Below are 15,866 nucleotides of genomic sequence, written 5' to 3' on the forward strand. Positions count from 1 at the left end.
AATGGCCTAGCAGCTAAAGTCCTCGCATTGAATGCACTGGGATTCCATATGGGCGCTGGTTCTAATCCCAGCAGCTCCACTTCCCATCCAGCTCCCTGCTTGTGGCCTGGGAAAGTAGTCGAAGATGACCCAAAGCTTTGGTACCCTGCACCCGCATGGGAGACCCGAAAGAACTTCCTGGTTCCCAGCTTTGGATTGGTGCACACCAGCTGTTGCGCTCACTTGAGGGGTGAATCATCGGACGGAAGATCTTCCTCTCTGTCTCTCCTCCTCTCTGTATATCCGACTTTCCAATAAATAAAATAAATCTTTAAAAAAACAAAACAAAACAAATCAGTATGTATAGAGATACAAAATAAGGGAAAAGTTTGAAATATTAAAAGCTTAACAATTGATTCTGTAAATCTGTAAAAACATGGATACTGCAATTGATGAAAGTAAGCTACAAACTTTATTTTATAAAATTAATAAATTAACATAAGGAGTAGACGATTCCCTGAGGACTTAGCAATTGAAATGGATGTATTTAATGTTTTGCTGATAGGTTTTTAAATTAGCATAGAACAAAAAAAGTCAAAACAGTTTTTGATGACTGGCGGTGTAATTATCAAGCTCATATGAAAATCATTGCCCGTGTTTCCTCATATTGCTTCCAGAGCAATCTAGTTATTATAAGAAGATAGTTGCAGATTGTGATGAAAGTTATATTAAAAATCCTCTGGTTTATAAAGAAGACTATGAAAATAAAATTACAGCCCATACTCATTTTTGTGAACTTAGTTCCTAACGTATTTTTATTTAATATGTTTGTAACAGTGTACTTTTGAATTAAATAGTAAGCTAGCCTAAACATTGTAGTGATAAGTACTTTAGTAAGGAAATGACATATAAATTGTGACTCTTTAGCTTTTTAAATTAATTGTTTCTCTTATTTTCAGAATTTATGAGAATCCCATGTGTGGATGCCGGTTTGATTTCACCGCTGGTGCAGTTGCTGAACAGCAAAGACCAGGAAGTGCTTCTTCAGACAGGCAGAGCCCTAGGAAACATATGTTATGATAGCCGTAAGTGTTGGCACACCAACAGGTGCTGTGCATTGCTACAAATTGTGATTTTTTTTTTTCAGGTTAATTTCACTTGGGTGCAGAGAGTGACTTTTCTAGTCTAAGACTCTTGACATGAGTTGCTATATTTTTTAGCTCTGCTTATTTGGCAGAACCAATGGAAATTTGGGCCACGGTATTCTTAATTCAGAAATTGAGAATTCTCTTCCAGTATTATCATTAGTCATATTTTTGAGGGAAATAAACCACTTTCTAAGAAACTGGGGTTTTAAGGTTAGCTAAATTGTAAATATGTATCTTCTCAGTTGGGTTTTATCCAAACACTCCAAGAATGAGAATGCTTCTGGTCAGTTTTTTTAAATTTCACATACATTTTTAATTATTTGCAACTCAGCGAAAACTGTTCATAAAATCATTATCTTCCTAAGAACTGGAGTGGCCTGTTGCGTTTGTATTGACTCCATTCCTGTGTATCGTTATCTCATTGTCATCTTCATCATCTTCTGTGATACACTGTTTACTAAGCAAAGCAAAAGTAAGATCTCAGGTATGGGTACATTGCAAAAATGTTACAATCTTTACATATAAACAAATTACAGAGAACTCTTGAGTATATTCATGTTAACTAGGCTTTTCCTGGTTTTCTTTACATTGTTATTTTGTGAATTAGAACACATATTTATCATGTACCTTTAAATCTCTTAGGAAATTCATTTTATTGATGTAATTCAGACAATTTTTAATGCTGATTTTCTGTTGAGTTTGTAACTTGAGTAGTATTTTTTTATATGCACAAAGATATGGTCCTTTCATAACAAACACTGCTTCCAAAAGTGGATTATAAATCTACATGAGCCAGACAGCAACTAAGGGCCTAAGCAAATTCATTTATATATAAGGAAAAACTAGGTAAACAACAGTTTGTCAGTTACAAATGGTCTTAACAGTATTGGCAAAGCAAGCCTCATTTATATTCCTTTTCTTCTTTTTTCTGAAGTATGTTTCTATGCCCATTCAGTCTGAGAGTGCCAATAGTTCATAAGAGGTCAGTGCTGTCTGCAACTGAATCTTAATTTATGGCTTCTAATGCTCAGTTTTGTAAATATATCTGCTTCCTGCAATCCAGTTATTTTAATATTAGGATATTAGCTTTATAGAATTATCGTACTTGCTAATTTTACATTTTGTATTTACAATTTTTATCCAGTGTTACAGCTTGTAATGTGAGCTCTTAATATGTATTTTATAATTATTTTTAGTGAAACATATTTAAAAGCTATTTACTGAGACATAGCCAAAGATTGATGGCATATATTTGGAGTATTTTGATTATCACTGATTTTATTCTTATTCTTCTGTATTAATTATTTGGATAACGCTTCCAAAAATATTCTTTAAGCATTGTTCAGCATAGTTTTTCTTGAATAATGTATTAATTGCACATAGGACTATTATCTGGTTGAGGACTCTTGCTCTGGAGTTTCACTTAATATTGACAAAATAGAAAAAACACACATAGTTATCATTTGCCTTATATTGCTATGTTTTTAATGGGTATAATTGTTTTACTTTCTGTATACTCCAAATTACTTTCAAGTTGGAGCCATGTCCAGGTAATAAGATTATTATTTTGATGAAGTTTATGTTCACATTCATTTATAGTATCTTTGGGGATATGCATTATGAAGTTCAGTGGATATTCTTTGGCATGAAGTCAATTTTTTAATTATCAATAAATATTTATAATTACTCTGTCATTTACTTCAATTCTAATGAGTAACTAAGCATAATGAATACAGGCCATGTTCTTATATATTTTAACCTTAGTTAAGGAAAATGAGGTTTGTAGCTTTAAAAAATTAATAAATTTGCAAAGTGATTTATTACTCTAAATCATGTGATGAAAATGTATTCAGTATCTATTCTGTCTTATGCATAGTTTTTCCATTCATCTGCATGATTTCTTATCCTTTTATCTGAACTTAAAGTTTTAGCTCCTTAGTGATTCTCCAGGATTGTAATAGAAAAACTACAATGTCTATTTTTAAGTTACAAGATGATACAGAAGTCTGTAAGTGTGATGCCATGTGAATGACTTGTGAGTTTACTTGGCAGATATTTTTCTATTTTGTCAGTTGGGCATTTTAAGGAACTTAAAAAATTTCTCTTTAAAAGCTTTTTGATAGCTTCTATTTTAGTTAATTCATCAGCTACCTTCCCTATTAGGAATATAATCCTCAGTGTTTTTGTGTTGTAATGAACAACAACAACAAAAAAAAACCAAAAAACAATAGGCCCGGTACTCTTGCAAATACAAAGAATCTTTTTCTACCAAGCGAAAATGTTTAAAATTTTTCATCAAATATACTTGTCAGACTAAGCAGTCGATCTAATTTAATATTTGAGAAGCAGAGACAGAACTTCCCATCTTTGCTGGTTCTCTTGCTAGAGACGTGAATGAGCTGAGCCAAAGCTGAAGCTGGGCACCTGGACGCTGGGAGCACGGTCTGGGTCTCCCACATGGTGGGAAGGCCTCAAGCAGGCACCACTGCCTTCCAGGGTCTCCATTAGCACAAAGGTAGAGGCAGGAGCCAGAACTAGGTTTTGCACTCAGGCACTGATATGAGATGTAGCTCAACTGACCTCTTTACTGCTCAGCCAAATGTCTTCTCTGACTTCTGTTTTATTAATATGATTTAAGTGAATAATTTTTCAGAATTTATTCAGATGATAGTAATTACAGCAGGCAGTAAAGCAGACGCACACAGAAAGTAGTATAAGGAGTTTACTATTGGGAATAAATATTTGAGAAATCTTTTAAGTGTCCTACAGATTTTTGCTTTGATAGTTTAGGAAGTAAAACATTTGCTGACATAGTTTATTTAAAGGAGGAAAGCTCCCTCTGTGGGAAAAATGTGTCTGCCATAAAATCCATGGAAATTGTTGGGAGAAAAGTAGGTCAGATTTCAATTTGGCCAACCTTGACAGTTTCCATTTTAGGAACTCTTCTAATGGATGAAAACAGTCTTTTATAATCCTAAGGTCAAATAACAGATGGATGTATATAGTAAAAGCGATGAAATGAGGCTTTGTTGCTGATGAACTTTTTGTCTTCAGTATCCGTTTTGCACACAGAGATTAGAGAATCACAGACTGGAACCGTATTTCATTTAAAATGCCCAATCTTTTTCTTTCATTCCAGAGAACTCCCAGTCATTTCATTTATAGGTTTTTCTTTCAAAACCTTCTGAAATGAACAATGTTAAAAAAAAAAAAAAACTTATGGTTTAACTTTGCCAAATAATTCTTTTAGTGAGAAGTTTGACTCCTTTTAAGAATAGAGAAAGTTTGTATTTTAATTAGGAAAGAAATCAGCAAAGCTATGCATTGAATAGGATACAGTAGGGAATGTGGTTTATTTATAACCAAACGTGCTCACGTTTGTCCTGTTCATCGCTGGTCTCTCAGTGGTGTTACGAGTGCTTTGTCTCCATCCATCGTGGTATTCTCTTCTCTCAGTGATTTGCTTTGTTTATGTAACCGTGCACATTTTAAGCTTCTGATATTTTAAGTGACTTGTAAATTTGGAAAACCTTCATGGTAAATTCTCATATCCTGCATTTACAACCCCAAGGAATAAATTGCTGATTAGACAGACTGAATTTTTTTTTTTAATCACTGAGGCTAGGAAATAAAAGATATTTAATGTACTGGTTAAAAGATGCTAATAGATGAAATGTTTGTCCTTTTTCTAGAGAAAGCAAGAAGAATGAACCTTTTTAAATTAAATATGCCATTTTCTAAAAGAATTACTGCTGTTATATATCTATTCCTAGTCCTGCGAGGGTCAGCAAATTTAAGCATGCATATGCTGTCTAACATGATCTCGAAGGAAAACTGTTTTGTTGGTCCCTGTTGAATAAACAAATAGTCAAAGGGAGGTGGTGTTTATGAAGCAAATATGACATTGTTTATTTCATGGAAGTCAAGTGTTAAATGGGAAGGATATTCAGCTGTATATATGTAACCATTTTTTTAGTAGTGATTCTTACTATGTTACGCTACCTTAGTATAAAGAAAGATGACTGCCGATGCCGAAAAATAATTAGCAGTAACTGTAATATATTACAAAATAAATTGGTCAGATAGATGTGCATAAACAGAGTGCAGCTATACTTTGGAATTGCCAAGGTAATCGAGGTATATAAAGCCAGTAAATTACCTAAAAAGCTGCTTCAGCATTTATCAGTTAATCTTATAGTTTATGAATAAGTTTATCAAAATATCATGTACATACATATATAATCTGTATGCTAATGCTACTCTGGAGGTAGAAAGTATGAGTAATATTACATGCAAATACTTCATTCTAAAGATATCCTAAATATACAGGTTGCAACTGATGCTGTTTTGTGAACCTGTGAAATATACACCAAATATTTCCCCCTCCAGTGGACTTAGGCAGTAAAGAAAATAGCACGAATACAGGAGCATTATGAATGATAATTAACAGGGTATACATTTGAATTTGCTGTTTTTGCAATGAAAAACAATGATGAAAGTATTAATTTTAAGTTTTTAAAAGAAAAAGTAATGCATTTTTAATCAACTGAATTCATTTAAAATTAATGTAAATGTATAAAATTCTAATATGTCTCCTTGGATGGCTGGAACTGCAAGCAGATAAGATTTTCCAGCATTTCTTTTTTTTTTTTTAATGATGATAAACATTGTATTATGTGATACAGTTTTATAGGCACTGGGGATTCCCCCCACCCCTCCCACAACCCTCCACCATAGTGGATTCCTCCACCTTGCTGTATAACCACAGTTCAAGTTCAGTTGAGATAAGATTTTCCAGCATTTCTATTGCGTTTTGTCATTTGCCCTTTCTGATTTGTTTCCCCATTGATAAAGTAGTCTGATTGTATGGATTAAGTAAGATTATATGCAAGTAGAAAATAAAGTATTGTTTATAGAATCATTTCTAAAATGTGTGCTGATGTATTGTAGTATATATTCTAAGTACACATGATATTTAAAGTAAAAATAATAAAAGCCAGAAATTATATAGAAAAGCAATGATAAATTTATTAAAAGTCAGGGCTAACATACAACCATATATAACCAGTGATTTAACATCAACATTTTGGCAGTTGATGTGGCAAAAATATTTTTGTATAATCTGTATTTATTCAGTAGCTCTAATTTTATGTCAAAAAGAAATATTTAACAATTCTTACACAAACATTTTTGAAACAAAACTCAAAAAGTATATAATCAATTTATTATTATTTCTCTGGATGTCAGATACCTACTAAAAGATAATGACTGGCGTTGGTAGACAGTGTCTGAAGTAATGGTTCTAGAAATTTTGTCAAAATGTTTTCCATGTTATTGTGTAATCTTTAGTAAAAATTCAGGAAATAATGCTGAATACTTCAGTAAAAGTGTCTGTTTGGGTAGTCTATTTGGTAGTTGAACTCACTTTGAGGATAAAAGTTTAAAAATCTAAAAATACAATTCCACTTTGCCTACACTATGCCTTACATTTTCACAGTGAGAGTTTTGTTGTTTTTGTAGTGGTGGTTGGTTTGAGATTTGTTTGTTATTTGTGGAAAGCAGAGACAGAGATTTTTCATTCTCTGGTTCATATTCCAGATGGCTGCACATGCTGTGGCTAGACAAGGCTAAACCCAGGAACTTCATCTGGGTCCCATATGTGCGATACAGGCCCAGGTATTTTGACCATCCCCTGCTGCTTTCCATGCACTTTGCAGTGGAGCTGCATCAAAAGTGCAGCAGCCTGGATTCAAAGCAGCAGCCGTATGCTTTGCTGGGGTCGCAGGTGGTGATTCGGCCCTCTGTGCTACAGCATCAACCTTCAATGCATTCTAAAATATACCCAAATTTTATTCTCTGCAACCAGAATACTTGCCTTTGAGTTTTTAGTGACTGTTTATCAGATTGGCATGATAGGATCTAAAAACAGCGTATTAATGGTGGTTACATGAATCAATATATGATAAAATTTCTTAGAAGCATACGTATATAGACACATACTAGAACATATAAAAATGAAATATGAATATGACTGTTGATTATATAAATACCAATTTCCAGGTTGGGATGCTGTATTATGTAAATGTTATAATTGGAAGAAAACAGATGACATGTACATGAAGTGTACGTGTCCATGTGTTTTGCTTTTTTAATTAACATCCTATGAGACAGTGATGTCAAAATAAAAACTTAATTGAAGCTCCTTATACCCAGGAGACATACCTGTGCTCTTTTTTATGGGAAACTGGCTTTATTTTTTTCAGATCTCCTGAGGCAGAAAGTGGGAGGAGTATATACACACGTGCACATAAGATTCTCAAATTTGATCGACTGTAGTCCTTTTTTAACACATTGTACAATTCAGGTGAATGATAAAATTCTGATTTTTTTTACTCCCTCTATATTTGACTTTCAGTCAACAATCCCCCAGATCAATTGTTTCAAAATAAAAAAGTACTGCAAGTTTATTGAGTAAGAATACTATTGACAAGGAAATAGTACATTTCCTAGAGGGAGCATAGTTGATGGAGAAAGGTCACAGACAAAAAGATAATAAGAAATGAAATCATAAACCCAAGTAAATGAGTTGAAATAGGCTGGTGTTAGATAGAAAGAGGTTATTTTTCCCTTAGAGACAAGCATAGAAGTGAAAAGTTGAAAAAATTTCAAGTAATAGAGAGCGTGTTCAGGGAACTCCCACGGTATCCCAAGTTCCTGGTTTTGCCACTTCTTCCTAGTAAGGTGAAAGTCAACTCCATTAAAGAGAGTAGCAAAGTGATGCTAATATGGGGTAAAGTTCAGAACTGGAGCTGTGGAATGTCTTGTAAACCGTTATGAAGATGGGATTTTTTAAATAATCAAAACGGTGTTTTGGCTTACTGTGGATAGAAATCTTTACATCAGTGTATTAATGTGTTAATTGTGCATAACAGAGGACTTTATGCAAATTAATGTAAACATAACTGAAGAAATTGGTATTTTCATGATAGCAGCATATAGTTATATAGTTCAGATTAGCGCAGGAAAGGATGTTAGAAGGAGATAACAGGAAACTGTCGTAAGAGAAACCAAATGTGATGTAGCAGTGAGAATGAAATCAAAGTGCAAACGTGAGAGACACTACCCAGATGGTTTGTTGCCAGTCTGTTTTTTTTTCTTGCATGGTACTGCTCCAGATTTAAGCATTCAGGTAATTTATACTTGAGGAACTATAATCTTCTCTTTTTTTTACTTGAAATCAAATTAAAAGTATTAGATTCTGAGGTTTTAGGAATTGTGACTTTAACAAAAATTATAGGACAGAGAACACATTATTTGGCTAGTTTTTTTCAGTGCTGTTATACAGAGCTAATGCCTTGATAAAGGCATGGAATATTAGTTTTGGATAAGTGCTACTAATTATACTGACGTGAAATTGGAAATAGCATGTGAGAGAACATCATTGTGTACGGTAAAAATATTAGATGATTTTTCTTGTGTTCTCTGTGAAATCATGTTAATTTTTTCTCACTTGCACACTACGCTCCCTTATAGTTTTTAAAACAAAAGCCTTTGTAATTTTCCCTCCTTGATTAATAAGTTTTAGATAGGTTTGGGAAAATCTTGATTATAGTGCTCTAGGAAAAAAAAAAAAAAAACTCTTCTGTTTATTTTGTGGTTTAAATCCTTTACCCCTGATCTTTACCAGCCTGGTTTTCTTGGGTGGTCAGTATTTAGACATAAAACGTAAGATTGTATCATCTAGTTATGGAACCCTATCCACACATATGATATTATGCTCATTTTAATGTTTTAGTTTTCCAATTTTGTTTAAGAGCTTAAGTTTTATGAACTTTACATGCTCTTTTTTTTAAAGATCTATTTATTTTTATTGGAAAGGTAGATTTACAGAGAGAAGGAAATTCCATCTGCTGGTTTATTCCCCAAAATACCAGCAGTGGCCAAAGCTGAATCTTTCTGAAGCTGGGAGCCAGAAGCCTTTTCTGGGTCTCCGATGCAAGTGCAAGGTCCCAAAATTTTGTCCTGTCCTCCACTGCTTTCCCAGACCATATGGATACTGGATGGGAAGTGGAGTAGCCACAACAGAAATCAGCATCCATATAGGATGCTGGCTTTTTCAGTTGAGCAATTGTGACAGCCTGAACTTCGTATGTTCTTATTTATTAAAGCCTTTCAAATGAAGTTATTTCCCTTGTCTTGAAGGGAATGTGAAAGTGCTAATATTTAAAGGAAGGTAATCTGCATTTTATCTGCTGAGTGAGATAAAGATTTGTATCTCCAAAACTGTGCTGTCATCAGTTAAGGTTAAATTCAGAAATCAAATGTGGACATGCATTAGAATAGTTTCTTTTAGATATGTTGTCATCTTTAAAAACATCTAATTTTAAATATTTGGGATAAAATTTAGTTTTCATGAGATTTTACTAAAAATTTAAGCATTAAATTATAGTGTTATCTGAAAACAATTTAGAAAACATTTTAAATAAATTTTAAAGGAATAGGTTTAACAACATTTCATTATTTGACCAACATGCAGTCTTGTTGGTAAAATACAAATATAAAAATATGGGGAGTAAAATATTTTCATTTATGAATTATCTACCAGAGAATATGTTTGAAAATGTATAATTATTAAATGATTTTTAACTGATGCAAAATCTGAGTTACCATAAGTAATACCGGTATTAGCAGGCAGTTTGATATGTGCAACAAGCATTATGACTTAAGCTTTTTTAAACTGCATTTTTTTTTTGAAAATTTTTTGTACCCAAATCAAGTTATCTTTTTTTTTAAATGTAAAATTTTATTTTTATTTTGACAATGCTTACATAGTTAATTAGGGTAAGAAGGTTCAAGGGCTATGGGAAAGTGGATAATACTAGTATGTTTTCCATATTGTTAACCTTCATGTTTAAATTTATTACACTAGTGCTTTGGGAAATGAAGCAGTTTATTCTTTTCCTGATTGAGCATTATTAGTGTTAATACATGTAAGTATTTTGAACATTTTCAGCATATAGGCAGAAGTTAAATATGATTTACCTTCCAGCCCCCTTTTATATGTGAAAATTCAGTGGTCATGGCAACTTTTGCTTCATGACTCTTTCTTGTAATTTCATTGATGTAATATTTACAGTTTTTGATTTTGTGCCTAGTTTTGCATAGATTTTATGTGTACCTGCAATATGAACAAATTGCTTTTTTTTTTGGTCTTTTTTTTTTTAAGATTTATTTTATTTTTATTGCAAAGTCAAATATACAGAGAGGAGTAAAGACAGAGAGGAAGAGCTTCTGTCCGATGATTCACTCCCCAAGTGGCTGCAATGGCCAGAGCCAAACCCCTCAGAAGCCAGGAACCAGGAGGCTCCTCTGGTTCTCCCATATGGGTGCAGGGTCCCAAGGCTTTGGGCTGTCCCTGGTTGCTTTTCCAGGCCACAAGCAGGGATCTGGGTGGGAAGTGGAGCTGCCAGGATTAGAACTGGCATGCATGTAGGATCCCCGGCGTGTGCAAGGGGAGGACTTTAACAACTATGCTACTGTGCCAGGCCCACAAATTGCTTTTTTTGAATTTCAGTTGGTGGGATCAACTTTTCATTTGAATGGTTGAGACGTGTTTGAACTTGTCTTAGGTATAAAATAAAACTTCAGCAAAATTATTGGAGGAAATATAAGCATCAGTTTTTCATTTTCCTCAGCAAAATTGATAAATATCTTCTAAATCTTTCTTGAAAAATAATATAGGTATGTCTGCTTAGCACTAACTTGTTTGAGCAACACAGCACTGCTCAATATTTAAAAGTGGCATATTTTAGGTGAGTAGAAAAATTTCTTACAGAAGGATTTTGAGTGAAGACAACTAGTGTATGAGATATTTAAGATATGATACTGTTGCCAAGGATTTGGTTATTTGCTGCCACCATTTTCTATATAAAGACCTCCTTTGAACACAAGGATGATTGTTCTTATATACAGCGACTCTACTAATGAAATTTGTTTTAAAAAATATATTGATGCTGTGTATATTTGAAGGATAAAAAATTCTGTCTTGGAAGATAATTCTTTATGATTTGCCAAGTGAAAGTTGTCTGGATACTCTATGGTGCCAAGAAGTGCAGCCCATATTCAAAAAAGATGTGCCAGCACAATGAAACAGTAAACAAGTATGAAGATTTCAGATATTGAATCTTCCTCGTTCCTCAAAATTTATTTATTCGGAAGATGGAGAAGACGGCAGGGCAGTTGAGATGGACAGGGAAAGAGACTCGGAGAATCTCCCATCGTGGTTCATTATCCAAGTGCGTTCAACAGCCAGACCACAGGCAGACCGCAGGAGTCCAGTCTAGTCACACACATATGGCTGTCAGAACCAAAGCACTCATCTGCTGCTTCTCCGGGTACACTGTAGCAGGAAGCCGCAGTGAGAGCACTCTGGGAATCTGGATTCAGCCACTGCAATATCAGGGTGCAGCTTAGCTGCTATGCCAAATGCTCACCCCTAGATTTTCCTGGGTTTTGTTGTTGTTTCTATGCTTTCTATACAACAAAGGACAAAATTTGCCTCTGCTGAATGAGGTTAGAATTAGAAACATCCTATTATGTCATTGGACAGGGTAGCTTATTGTCGTACTTTTGTATCACTTTCTGTAAGCTAACACTGATAACGTAGGACTTGAGTTTCCATTGCCTTGACTGTAAACATGTATTCTGTTTCAGAGTTTTTCCATGTGGCATAGGTTTGGGGGATTAGGCTTTGAAGTTTACCTTCAGAAAATGATTTTTGATTCATGTCTCAGAATTCTTAATACTTTCCAGTAACAGTTGTTTGAGAAAAGTACATTAAACACCCAGACTACAATGAATAATAATGGGAAAGCTAAGACTGCAAGATGTGAGAGGTTTATTCCCTTAAACACCACTTGCTTTCTTTCTCCACCCCTCACCCCTCGCGTACTTATAGTTCATACATAGTATTTAGATATATGGATAGAAGTGAATTAAGACTTGTTCATTCTTACAGGCCTATAGTTTTATCAAGTTAAAGAAAAGGTTGTATATAGGGTTCATTCTTGGCTGTGCTTCTAAATACTGTTATTTAAAGCACTTCCTATGGAAGTTTTCAAAATTTCTCACTCTCAAAATGGATCTTGACGAATGCATTAGGGACTTTGCATGAGTTTGGTAAAGTGAAAATTGTGTTGTACAATGCCATTTTAAGCTTTTACCAATTACTTGTGAAATGGGCTTTGCCAATCAACTTCTGTTTGTTTGGTATGCACTTTAGACAGCAATGGTATTTATAAATTACTCTTTTTCTAAGATTTTTATTTATTTTTATTAGAAGGTCAGATCCACAGAGAGGAGAGACAGAAAAATTCTTCCATCCGCTGCTTTACTCCCTAAGTGGCTGCAATGGCCAGAGCTGAGCTGATCCAAAGCCAGGAGATAGGAGCTTCTCTGGGTCTCCCATGTGGGTGCAGGCTCCTTAAGGCTTTAGGCCCTCCTCTACTGCTTTCCCAGGCCACAAGGAGGGAGCTGGATGGAAAATAAAGCAGCCAGAATTATAACAGTGCCCACATGGGATCCCAGCACTTGAAAGGCCAAGATTTAGCCACTAGGCTACTGCGCCAGTCCTCACTGATTACGCTTAATGATTGTTATGTTCATGAATACCCTGAAAAATTTGGAGGTGGAGGAAGGCAATTATTTTTCTGAAATACAAACCCAAAAATAGATTATCATTAATGCACTACCCGCAATATGGGCATCATGTTTAGGCAACAGTTTAAATCCTGGCTACTCCACTTCCAATCCAGCTCTTTGCTAATGTGTCTGGGAAAACAGTAGAGGGTGGTCCAAGTGCTTGGGCCCTTCAACACACAAGGAGGATCTGGAAGATACTCCTGGAATCATCTTGGCCCAGTCTTCAGCCATTGCAGTCATTTGTGGAGTGAATCAGTGAATGGAAAATTTCTCCTGCTCCCTCTCCATCTTTCCCTGTCTCCCTCTTTTTACTTTTCCTCAAGTCTCCCTCTGTAATTCTGCATCTTAAATTTTTTAAAACTTGATAATCAATGCTGAGATGGCAAAGGCAATATATCTTTATTAGTAGTATTTAATGAGAATTCAGACTTCAGACGTATAACTCAGACTGCCAATGTTCTTAGAATGCTGATGTTTAATCACATTTTCTTTAAGCACAAAGTCTAATATGTAAAAAAGGCATGATTTATAATTGATCTTAATTAATCCTTGTTCTCTCTAAAACATACTTACAATAGAATGTATTCATGTGTTCTTCTCCATACATTGGCTTTTATTATAGTCTTCTACAACCTTAAGTAGCATTTTTGATGTATACTGTATACCCTCTGTTACTGTGTGTGACGTTTAATACTGAGCTGTAGCATGCAGAACCTGCATCTTTAACAGTTGAACATTCATTATGAGCAGGATGCTTTCAAGAATACAGAGAAAATGAAGAATTACAACAGTCTGTGATACCTTATAATATTAAAGGTGAACTCTTACTGCAGAAAACTTCTTTGAAAACAAAATATATTTTATCCAACAGTATCCCCACAGTTTCATTGTGTCACTCAGTGTTACTGTAAATGAAATTTAGATGGGATCTTCTTACCGCTCTCGACTCTGAATTTTCCTCCCGTGTACTTGGTTTTGTTTTGTGCTGCATTACAGTTATCACTGCAGTAACAGTCACTGATTTCGAGAAGGATAACGTCTGAGAATAAATCATCTGATCAAATACACGCGGAACCAAGATTCTGTCTTTACATAAATAGAGTGTGGGAGGAAAACCAATGACAAATATGTATGTGAGCATGATTCATTATTTGTATTTGATATGAGAATTTCTGAGAATTTTTTTTAAAAGGTAATGTTTAAGCCATAAAAATAGAAGACAGCATGAAAATTAGATTCTACATATACTTAACAGATGATGATCTAATCAGGTTATCTTTTCCATCTCCTTAAATCTTTTTATAAAAATTAATATAGTAATTATTTACAGATCTCTGGAGTATGGTGAGACAGTTTAATAAAAGTACACAGTGTGTACCAGTCAGTGAAAGCAGGTGGTGCTCACCTCTCCCCATCATCACTTTGTGCCTGGAGGCTTCAAGCTCTGTTCATAAAATGTAAGTTCTTGTGGACTGTGGTTATCCTCTGTGTACCCAGTGTCCGCTCTGTCTCTAGTCCACTTCCGTACCCTCTGCAGTTTCCCTGTTTCTTGCAATCACTACTCTATGCCTTAACTAATACCATTCATGTGAAAAAGAACACATGCTCTTTGTCTTAGTGCAATTTAACTGCACTTACCAGTATGTCTGTGGGTTCTACTCATTTGTGTAACTGATGATTCATTGTTTTTATGGCTGAATAATATTCCATTGTGTGTATGTGATAAATTTGTACACACACACAGCTCACATTTTCTTTACTCATCTGTAGATGGGCAGCTAACTTTCATATCTTAACTTTTACATATTAGTAGTTAACTATAAACATGAGGGGGCAAGCATCTCTTTGATAGTCTGATTTAACTGCGTTTGGATCTGTACTCAAAAGAGAGATAATTATATCATATGGTAGTTCTAATTTTTGTACTTCCCTTCTGTTCTCCATAATGACTAGGCCCATTTACATTCCTGCTAACAATGTTTGAGTTCTTCTGTCTCCACATCCTTATCATCATTTATTACTTTTTAGTCTTACTGGCAAAGCCTGGGGGGAGATGAAATCTTGTAGTCATTTGATTTACTTTTCCCCCCTAGCTAGTGATATTGAGCATTTTTCCTGAAATTGTCAGCCACTTGAACTTTTTTTATATATTTTCATTTTTAAAAGTGAAGTTCTATTCATATCCCTCTGCCCATTTTTGATTGAATTTTTTAGTTTATTATAACTTCTGGATAGTAACCTTTGTCAGATTTAATTTGCAAAAATTTTGTTGAATTCTGTAAGTTGTCTGTTCCTTTGCTGATTATTGCCTTTGCTGTGAAGGAATTTTTAAATTCAATAGATCCCATGCATACTAACTTTTGTTACCTGTGTTGTTGGGATTTTATGCATAAATTTATTACCCAAACTATTTGCTTAAAGTGCTTTTATCATGTTTACTCCTTGTAGTTTCATCATTTCAAGTCTTAGACTTATGTGTTTGATCACTGTGAGTTGACTTGATGTAAGGTTTAAGGTTTCTAGAGAGTGGGGGTGGGGGGGTGTCCGGTTCAGTCTTCTGTGTGTGTGTATCCATTGTTCCGTACAGCTGATTGATGATAGTTGTCCTTCTCCAGTATTTGTTTTTGACACTCTGTGAAGAATCACCTGGCTGTATGTACATGGGTTCATATTTGGGATCTCTGTTCTGTTGCAGAGTAGTTTATGTGTTTTGTTTTTATCTGTTCCACTGGTTAATGTCAGTACCATGCAATTCTGGGTGATACAGCTCTGCAGTAAGTCTTGAAATCAGGTTTTGTGATACCTCTTGCTTTGTTCCTATTGATTATGATTGTTTCATCAATCAGATATTTTTGTCATTATGTATCAATTTTGGGATTGAGTTCTGTGATGAATATCATTGATTCTTTGATGAAGATTACCCTGACTCTGTAGATTGTCAATGCTGATTCATATAGTCTGTGACCACAGGAAGTCTTCCATTTATTTATGTCTTCTTTAATTTCCTTCACTTATATGTCTTATAATTTTCATTGTACA

At 34.5% G+C, this 15,866-nt stretch overlaps 1 protein-coding gene across 7 annotated transcripts in view; it reads left to right on the top strand.

Moving 5' to 3' along the window:
- The window catches only part of RAP1GDS1 (Rap1 GTPase-GDP dissociation stimulator 1), a 131,222-nt gene that overhangs the window by 59,821 nt on the left and 55,535 nt on the right, over positions 1-15,866 (top strand). For all 7 annotated transcript variants that reach the window (XM_040966997.1, XM_040966993.1, XM_040966991.1 and 4 more), the window contains one exon: positions 939-1,064. In XM_040966997.1, coding sequence (XP_040822931.1) covers positions 939-1,064 — 126 coding nt within the window. The remainder of the gene's footprint in view (positions 1-938; positions 1,065-15,866) is intronic.

Source organism: Ochotona curzoniae, unplaced genomic scaffold (assembly GCF_017591425.1).
Source record: "Ochotona curzoniae isolate NIBS_2020 unplaced genomic scaffold, NIBS_Ocur_1.0 scaffold_4506, whole genome shotgun sequence".
NCBI lineage: Eukaryota > Metazoa > Chordata > Mammalia > Lagomorpha > Ochotonidae > Ochotona > Ochotona curzoniae.